General features: G+C 36.9%; 1 protein-coding gene across 1 annotated transcript; it reads left to right on the top strand.

Moving 5' to 3' along the window:
• Nucleotides 1–5,171: 5,171 nt before the first annotated feature.
• Nucleotides 5,172–9,167, top strand: LOC121512463 (T-cell acute lymphocytic leukemia protein 1 homolog). The gene is made up of 3 exons (XM_041791742.1): nucleotides 5,172–6,312; nucleotides 7,785–7,849; nucleotides 8,036–9,167. The coding sequence occupies exons 1-3, from the start codon at nucleotides 6,272–6,274 to the stop codon at nucleotides 8,518–8,520; spliced, it is 591 nt and encodes a 196-aa protein (XP_041647676.1). The 5' UTR covers nucleotides 5,172–6,271; the 3' UTR covers nucleotides 8,521–9,167.
• The last annotated feature ends 499 nt before the right edge of the window (nucleotides 9,168–9,666 follow it).

The raw sequence follows: 9,666 nt of genomic DNA, 5'->3' as shown, positions 1-9,666 counted from the left end.
CACCAGATCATATGATATTTTTATTATAACGGGCCCACCAGTATAAGGTCTGCAGATTTCCTCCAGTATAAAAAAGTGAACTTAACCTTGATGATTTATAACATGCTTGTTGAGTCATGAAAATTAGAAAAAAGTAATCAGTAGCAATAACTTGATACAAAGACGGAAATGTAGGATAAAGTTGTGTTTTCTCTGTATTTTCAATTTTGCATCCGACATCATTAAAAGTTACAGTTTTTACTGTTTTTTTCATATTTTACATCTCAAAACTGACTTTTTCTCTCATATTTTTCCTTTGAGATTAATAATTTGCCTTTTTAAATCCTATATTGACCTTTAAAAGTCATGATTTTGACTTTTATCTCGTTTTTTGACCTTTAAAGGTCAAAAGATGTAATAAAATTAAAAATCAAGAGTTTTAAAAATCATGAATCTGAAATTTTATCTATATTTTGACAGCACTTTGGTACAAACTTTGTTTTTTGAAAGTGCTCTATAATTAAAGTTGACTTTGACCCTGACATTTTAAACTCACGATTTCGATGTTTTTCTCATACTTTGATTAATAAAAAATCAAAATCATGATATTTAACAGTTTTGCTAACATTTCATCTACAAACTTTCACTTTTATCTCACACGGTTGTTAAATATCATGATTTTGAATTTGATCTCATGTTTTGACCTTTTTCAACTTTTATCTTTGACTTTTATCTCGTTTTTTTACCTTTAAAAGTAAAAATATGAAAAAAAAATCAAAATCAAGAGTTTTAAAACTCATGAATTTGAAAATTAATCTATATTTTGACATTTTAAACTCACGATTTCAATGTTAATCTCATAGTTTGATTGATAAAAATTTAAACTCATGATATTTAACAGTTTTGCAAACATTTCAACTACAAACTAACTTTATCTCATGTTTTGATTGTTAAATATCATGATTTTGAATTTTCTCCCAGTTATTCTGAACATTTCAACTCCTAACTTTGACTTTTATCTATTTTTTACCCATAAAACTCATGATTTTGAATTTTCTTTCAAACGTTGACCTTTAACTCTCATGATTTTGACTGTTATCTCATTTTTGACTTTTAAATTATCATGGTTTCAGTATTCTATCTCATATTTTGCCTTTTAAAAACATATTTTTTGACTTTAAATGTCATGTTTCTACCTTTAAAACTTATGTTTGACTTTCTATCTCAGATTTTGAGTTTTAATTTATCACATTGACCTTATAATCTTAAAATCATTCAGTTTTACACTCAGTGATTAAATGTTGCCCCTGTTAGACCCTCAGGTTAGACCAAAATCCAGAACCCGGCCCCTGCTGTGATTGAGTTTGACGCCCCTGCTCTATTTCATCTGTAAGGCGGTGGTTCTCCACTGATCCAGCCACTGGTCCCACCACCTACTGCAATGTGAAGTAGGGACCCAAATTTCAGATTTTTATCAATTTAATTCAACAAAAACTGCAGAAATTTGGACCTTGGAAGGAACACAACAAAAGGCTGAACAGAGAGACTAACACTTCGGGAGGACATGCATGCAAACATTTCTTTCACTATGTTTTACCATTTTGGTTGTTCTGTTTTGAAAGGTGGCAAGACATTTACAAATCATTCCTTAAAAATATTTTCATCCAAGATAAAAGGATAAATGATTGAAAATCTCAAGAGAACAATCAGAATTTACGACTAGTTTTTCTTCAAATTAAAGTATAGATAGATGTCTGCTTAGGGCTTCGTGATCAGAGATATTTTGCCTTTTTTCCCTGAAACTGGTTAGAGGCCCACAGAAAACAGCCCCGCGACACACTTTAGGGTCCTGACCCACCAGTTAAGAACCGATGCTGTAGGGGGAATTCAGCTAAAATGGGCCTGATGAGGCTGCAGCATCCTGGCTCCTTAAACTTTAACTGTCAGTCACAGTGACTGATACTGAAATGTTAATCCAACCCTTTTGACCATAAAAAACTGTTTTTATTGGACGGATGTTCAGTTTGCAAAACAAAAATTAGCTCATACTAATAAGGGGCATAGAAAGACTTTAGAAAGTTTACCAATCAAGTTCAATACCTATGAGCATTTATTTACATGTATTTAAATCAAAAAATAAATGAAAATGTGATTTAAAAACTGCAATTATTTATATGGGGGAAAGTCATTTTAGACACTGGCACTGTAAGTGCAGTCATTAATTTACAGAATTTTTGTTCTTGGTATTTTTGTAAAAACGAGTTGCACTATGGATCTTAAGCTTACGTGGTTTAAAACAGACGATCTTATATGTTTACTCTGTGTCCACCTGTGTACACCTTGCATCAAGCTCTGTTTACACCGCCAGCTATTGGTGCAGTTACAGCGTTTGACCATCTGTCTTGGGGGGGCGCTCTAAATATTTTCTAAGTTCTGTTTTGCCGTTTGAACTGCTGTTTCCTGTTTTGGTCTTCTGGCCGCTGACCCGCGTTTTTCTATCAGGAGCAGTCAGAAGTTCATCGTGAAAGCGCTGTGTGCTTCAAGAAAGTAAGTAAAGGAGTGAAATAAGAAATTATTTGAAAACACAATGTAATATGAACTGATGTGAAGTGTGTTTATGGGGTTCAGAAGTCTGAAGATTCTTCTAGAGCAGTGGTTCTCAACCTTGGGGTCGGGATCCCATTTGGGGTCACGAGACACTGTGGGGGGGTCACCAGATGCCTTACAGAAACTAAGAATATTTTTTAAATTACACTGTTGCCACGTTACACCAATTTTAACATATTTTTGCCATTTAAAACCAATTCTGCTGATTTCCACCTGTTTTTGCTACTTCTAAACCATTTATTGTTGCCTCTGTTGACCCATTATTACCTCTATTAATCACTTTTTACCACATTTTACGCCCATTTCAACCACATTTCACTATTTGATATGCTCATTTTTACCAGTTTAACCCATTTCTGCCCATTTTTCTGTCTTAGTTAACCCTTTTTGCCATTTTATATTAATTTTTCATCCCATTTCACCAAATTTTCCACCCATTTTTGTCAATTTAAAGTCAATTCAGCCACTTTTTATGTCCCCTTACCACTATCTATGACCATTTTTGCCACTTTTTGCTTATTTTTTGCCAATTTTATCACATTTTTGCCACTTCTAACCAATTTCTGCTACATTTAAAATCCAATTTCACCACCTTTTCCACCATTGTTTGCCACTATTAACCCATTTTATTTCTGTTCTTAACAAAAAAGATTTGAACCCATTTCTAAGAAGGCTATCTACCACATAAAAGGAATAAAAAAACTTGCTTATTCTGTATGAGTGGTTATTTTTCAGGTTAAAGCTCTCCCCTTTATCCCCCTTAGGGGGGTCATGTCTGCCCAAGATTCTAGACTGTGCATGGCTGTGTTCAACCACCTTCAGGTACAGTGGGGGTCCCCAGTCTCTTGCACCTTTATTTTTGGGGTCCTGGGCTGGAAAGGTTAAGGATCACTGTTCTAGAGCAGTGTCACTCAGCCCAGCTCAAACAAAATGGTTGGAAAATGTGGAAAGTGGTGAAAAGTGGCAAAAACGGGTTGAAGTAGCAATCCCAATAAGTTAAAGGTGGCAAAAATGGTCAAAAAGAAGCAAAAGTGGGTGGGGGGGGGTGTTGAGGAGTGACACAAAATAAGTTACAGGTGGAAAAAAAAATGGTGCACAAGGGGAAATACATGGCAAAAAAATTGTGAAAAGTGACTAGAATGGGCTAAAGCAGTCAAAAATGGCAAAAAAAATGTGTAAAAGGGCAGAAAATGCATAAAAGTAGCAGAAATTGGAATAAAAGTGGCAAATATGGGCAAAAAAGTGGAAACAAGTGATTTTCAATGGCAAAGGTAGCTTAACTGGGCACAAAGGTGGCAAACAAATGTGGAAAAAGGGCAAAAATTAGATAAAAGTGGCAAAAAGAAGTAGCAAAGATGGGAACATGTAGTATTTAATGGCAAAAGGTAGCTTAACTGGACCAAAAGTGGCAAAAAATGTGAAAAGGGGCAAACATGGGATAAAAGTGGCAAAAAGAAGTGGCAAAAATGGGCAAAAAATTAGGGGGAAGTGTTATTTAATGACAAAGGGAGCTTAACTGGGTGAAAAGTGGCCAAAAAAATGGGAAAAAGAGCAAACCGTTTCCTTTTTTTTAAGGTTTTCTGGGTGAATAATATTTAAAATTAGGACATGAAAGAGCCACAAATCATCACAAAAGAGCCACATGTGGCTCCAGAGCCACAGGTTGAGGATCTCTGCTCCAGAACATTCATGCTAGCCCGTCCCAGTGGTTTCAGGCAGGCAGAGTGGTGTTTGTCCTTTGTTTGCATTAGATTATGTTAAAGTTTTCTTTTATGTAGGATGTATTCATTGAAGAATTTACCTATTGTCTGCTTGTATTTGTTTTTCTGTGGTCTTAGGTCTACGGTGTTTCTCAGGTCACAGTAAACATGAGCCTGCTGAGGGATCAGTGAGCGGCAGAGGCAGATTTTAGCTGAAGCAGTCAGAGCCTCATAAATCTACACTAGACGGGATTTAAACAGAAACTGAGGGTGAAAACAGTTGTTTCTGTATAAATATGTGAGACTGTTCAGTCTCAGTAAGCCCTTTATTTATTTGTTTCTTTTTATCTGTGTGCCTTGGGGGAAAAGTCCGAGAACCACAGATGTCAAACTCAGTCACAGCAGGGGCCGGATTCTGAATTTAGGTCTAACCTGGGGGTCTACCAGGGTCACCTTTTAACCAGACACTGTCATCATCATATCATCAGTACCGAATTATGGAGAAAAACAAGCACTAATGATATGATTGATTTGAGATTAAAAAGTCTAAATGATGAGTTTAAAGGCTCAAAATCTGAGATCAAAAGTCAAAGTTTTAAAGGTCTGAGTATGAGATAGAATTCAAAATAATATGTTTAAACTTAAAACATAAGATTAAAAAAAATCAAAGTTATGTGTTTTAAAGGTTCATCAAATATGAGATAGAACAAGTAATACCTTTAAAGGCCAAATTATGAGATAAAACTAGAAATCATGAGTTTTATCAGTCAAAATATAAGATAAAATTGAAAATAGGACATTTTAAACTTTTAAATAGGAGATAGGATGTCAAAATCATGAATTTTAAGGTCAATATACAAGATAAAATTAAAATGATAAGTTTTAAAGGTCAAAATACAAGATAAAACTGGAAATCATGAGTTTGATCAGTCAAAATATGATTAAGAAATTCAAAATCATGAGTTTGAAGGGTCACAATATGAGTTTTATCCATCAAAATATGAGATAAAATTCAAAATGATACATTTTAAACTTCAAAATATGAGCTAAAAAGTCAAAATCATGAGTTTTTAAGGTCAAAATATAAGATAAAATTGGAAATCGTGAGTTTTAAATGTAAACATTTGAGAATAAATTTAAAATCACAAGTTTAAAAGATGAAAATATGATTTAAAATGTAAAATTTGTGAATCTAGAATGTCAAAATATGACTTACAAAGTACTTTATATAGGCTACCTCATACTTGTGGGCCAGTTATAATAAAAATATTAATGGTCTTGCAGGCCGGGTATAACTATACCAGGGGCCAGATTTGGCCCCCGGGCCTTAAGTTTGACACCCCTGCCCTAGACCTGTTGTCCTGGAGCCCCCTTCTTATCTAATAAAAGCTTAGCCCCGCCCATTTCCTACTTAAAAGCGAAAATGATATGGTGACGTCAGTGGAGCCTTTGAATTCTGGGGTTTCTAGCATGTATGTCATTCACTTTAGTTGTCAATAAAGTTTATTTTTCCAGTCTAGCTGTTTCCCAGAGTTTCAGTCTCCTGCTATAAAGGCTTTTGGCTGAAAGGGGAAGATCCTCATCCTGGTCTCTGAGGTTCCTAACAGGCTCATGGAGTCCCTGACCTCCTCCTTAATGAAGCTCTCTGTGGGAGAAAACTCCAACATCCATCTGATCAATGAGGGGGGGTCAGGAGCCTTTGGGGGGGCAGAGCTCCGGGTCGTGACGGGAGGTGATGACGCCGGAAAGCACGACTCCTGCAGCGGGGGGAGGGAGGAGGTGGGACGGTCCCTGGACGCTGCAGGTCCCTGGGGTGCCGCTTCCTGGGACCCTCTGGTCTGTCTCCTCTAATGAGACAGTGATCGTTAACGCGGTCTCCATGGAAACGACGCGTCCGTCACGACACCATAGGCAGAGAGAAAGGCACGCGGGCAGGTATAAAAGAGGAGACAGCGACGGTAAACGGCACACCGTCACCGAGGATCATGCTGCACGAGGCTGCTCATCAACTCCACACCTTCCCCAGGTGAGAGACAACAGAACTTTAGATCTGATCAGCTGTTTGATGAACGAAGGGTTAGTTTCTCTAAAGTGGCTGGTGGAGATTTTTTTATGGGTGCAAATGTGGCAGAGAGTCGAAGGTATGGAAGCCCAAAGGGAACATTCATCTGTGTACTTTAGTTTACTTTATTTTCCGTAATATTTATAACATTTATTTTCTATAATAACTAGTAAGTTTTGGTTGTTTTCCTGACATATCAACATATTTATCTCATTATTAGCTGGATTTACAGGAAAATGTTTTAATCTCTTTATACAGCAGTGATACTCAACGTGTGGCTCTTTTCTGATTGTTTGTGGCTCTTTGTCTTCATTTTAAATATTATTCACCCAGAAAACCTCAAAAAAGGAAAACTTTTTCACATTTTTTGCCCCTTTTCACCATTTTTTCTCTCAATTTTCACCCATTGAAGCAACCTTTTGTCATTAGGTACCATTTTTTCTTGTTTTTGCCCATTTTAGCCACTTCTTAGTGCTACTTTTATCCCATTCCCCTTTTTCACCATTTTTTTTTTTGTGATTTTCACCCATTTAAGTTACCTTTTACCATGAAATATCACTTTTTCCTACTTTTTTGCCCATTTTGAAACTTTTTAAAATCAACTTTTTACCCATTTTTTGCCACTTCTATCCCATTTTTGCCCCTTTTCAGGATTTGTTCACCATTTTCCACCATTTAAGCTACCTTTTGTTGTTAAATACCACTTATTTTCCTAGTTTTTGCCTGTTTTGCCACTTCTTTTCACCACTTTTCACCCATTTCAGCCACCTTACGCCATTAAATACTGCTTGTTTCCTTTTTTTTGCCCATTTTTGCCCCTTTTGACTGCTTTTTGCCATTTGGACCATTTTTTGTCACCTAAAACTCTCTTTTGTCACTTCTCATCCATTTATTGCTACTTTCTGTCCTTTTTTTTTCACTTTTCCTCCTCATTTTCGCCCCTTTTCATCCATTTTTGTTGCTATGTGAACATGTTTGCCACCTTTAACTTATTGTGATTGTACTTAAAGCTGATTTAGCTTCCCTGCTTAGATTGTGGCTCTTGCAGAGGTATTTTTCAACACTTTGGCTCCTTGGTGGAGCAGGGTTGAGTACCACTGTTATACAGGGTTCCTGCAGATCCTTCAATGTGGTTCTGACACTGCTGATATATAAAATCGGATCAATAGCCTAATATCGATATATTTTTGTCTGATTTGCCTTTCCTTTAATTTTTTTCCTCTATCTAAGCTTTGATTTATTTTTTTCTTGAGACTTCAGGAAACAACACCTCAGTTATGATCAATAATATGATATAAAAGCTCGACTATCCTGAATATAATAGAGCTATTCTGATGAAATGACCTGTTTTTAAGTGTCTAAATGAGAGCCAGACATCAGTGTGCTGCAGAGAAGATGTCTGATTCTCTGACTTTTTTCTGTGTTTCTCTGTGCAGGGACCCAGAGCCAGACCTCATCATGAACCAAAGATCTTCTACGTTTGAGACGAAGCTCTCTGAAGGTAAGACAAACTACATTCAGAAAAGAAACATCTATTTTAGATGGTTGATGAGTGCAGCATGGCTAGGTTTTCATTTTTTCATCAGCATATAATGGTTGCCTTTGACTGATGTCGTTCTAGATTTTTATATTTCCTGTTTTTTTCAGACTCCAGTTAACCCCCCTACTCTCTCTCCTCCTCCCTCAGGTCCTCATCCCCGCCTCATCCGCCGGGTCTCCACCAACAGTCGTGAACGTTGTCGCCAGCAGAACGTAAACGGAGCGTTCGCCGAGCTGCGCCGCCTCATCCCCACCCACCCCCCCGACAGGAAACTGAGCAAGAACGAGATCCTGCGCCTCGCCCTCAGATACATCAACTTCCTGGATGGGGTGCGGATGGAGCAGGAGCGACTAGGGGCCCCCAGGGGCCGAGCGGGGAGCGTGGAGGAGGAGGACGAGCTGCAGGAGATGCTGTCGCCAAGCTCCAGTGGTGAGACCTCTGATGGAGACTCTGATGGGCCGATGGATGCCGGGGCGTCTCCGGGATTTCTGGACCCTTCAGATTGCCCTGAAATGTTGACAACATTGCCAATGTTTTTGTGCAATTTTGATGGTGTGCAGGAGGCAGGAGCAGGACTGTCAGGCTGGTCTAGAGATCCAGAGGATGATCACATGATGCTGTTTAGCCCATGAATGTAAACCAAAGTAAAATCGGTCCTTTAAAAACACACATTGATGTTTGGGACCTCAGAGGTTATGTGATATTCACATTCATAGAGGTAGTCATAAATGAGCTCTGACTTTGTATAGCTGTTGCTGTTATTCCTTATTTTACACACCTTACCTGTAAATATAGTAGATTATAGAGACTGTGTCTGTTCCAGACCCTTCATTACTATACATGCAAATATAAATATAAAGCTGTAGATTGCTAAAGAATCTAATCAGAATTGAAACTACAAATACTACCCTCTTTAAATGTTTTTAAGCTGTTTATATTGAAATTTCTTCAGTGTGAAGTCAGGCTTAGAGGAAGAAAAAACTGATGTATTTAGTCTTTTATAATGACATAAATGTGAATTTTAATTTGTTTTCATTGTTGTAAAGGGGAAAACTGTAATGATGTCTCCGCCCTTCTACAAGAGAGAAGAAAATGTGTTTTAATTTCTACCATAGAAGAAGTGTTGTTGTATATTCTGCAGTCTGAGCAGAAAAATCAGTAGCCAGATTCAGTTTCTTTACATTTAAAGGAACTTTTGGTGCTTTTAATAATTGAAATTTGTCCTGTTTGTAGAAAATGTTTGTTTCTGTCTCTTCATATCAGTCTGTTAATAAAAAGTTAAAGCCAAATTGTGCTGCAGTCATCTATTTCTTTTATTTATTTATATAATAGTATAGTTATTGTGAATATATAAGAAACATCCTTTAAGTTGATAACATCCTATAAAGATGACCTCATCCTTTGAAAATGACCCCATCCTTTGAAGATGATATCATCCTTTAAAGATGATGGTATCCTTTGAGGATAACATCATCCTTTGTTGATAGTATTATCCTTTGAAGATGATATCATCTTTTGAAGATGATACCTTGTAAAGATGGTGTCATCCTTTGAACATGACATCATCCTTTGAAAATATTCCCTAAAATTGATATCATCCTTTGAAGATGACATTATCCTTTGAAGATCACATTATCCTCTGAAGATGACATCATCCTTTGAAGATGATATCTTGTGAAGATGACATCATCCTTTGAAGATGATATCTTGTGAAGATGATATCATCCTTTGAAGATAACAATCTTATGAAGATGACCTCATCTTCATAAGATATCATA

This window comes from Cheilinus undulatus, linkage group 7 (assembly GCF_018320785.1).
Source record: "Cheilinus undulatus linkage group 7, ASM1832078v1, whole genome shotgun sequence".
In the NCBI taxonomy this organism is placed as follows: Eukaryota; Metazoa; Chordata; class Actinopteri; order Labriformes; family Labridae; genus Cheilinus; species Cheilinus undulatus.
Note: the sequence above shows the minus strand (reverse complement) of the source record. Positions and strands in the feature narration are given on the sequence as shown.

Coding starts and splice junctions, on each gene's coding strand:
- LOC121512463 (XM_041791742.1), top strand. CDS start 6,272: ATGCTGCACGAGGCTGCTCATCAACTCCACACCTTCCCCAG. Junction 6,313..7,784: donor CAACTCCACACCTTCCCCAG/GTGAGAGACAAC, acceptor TTCTCTGTGCAG/GGACCCAGAGCCAGACCTCA. Junction 7,850..8,035: donor TGAGACGAAGCTCTCTGAAG/GTAAGACAAACT, acceptor CTCCTCCCTCAG/GTCCTCATCCCCGCCTCATC.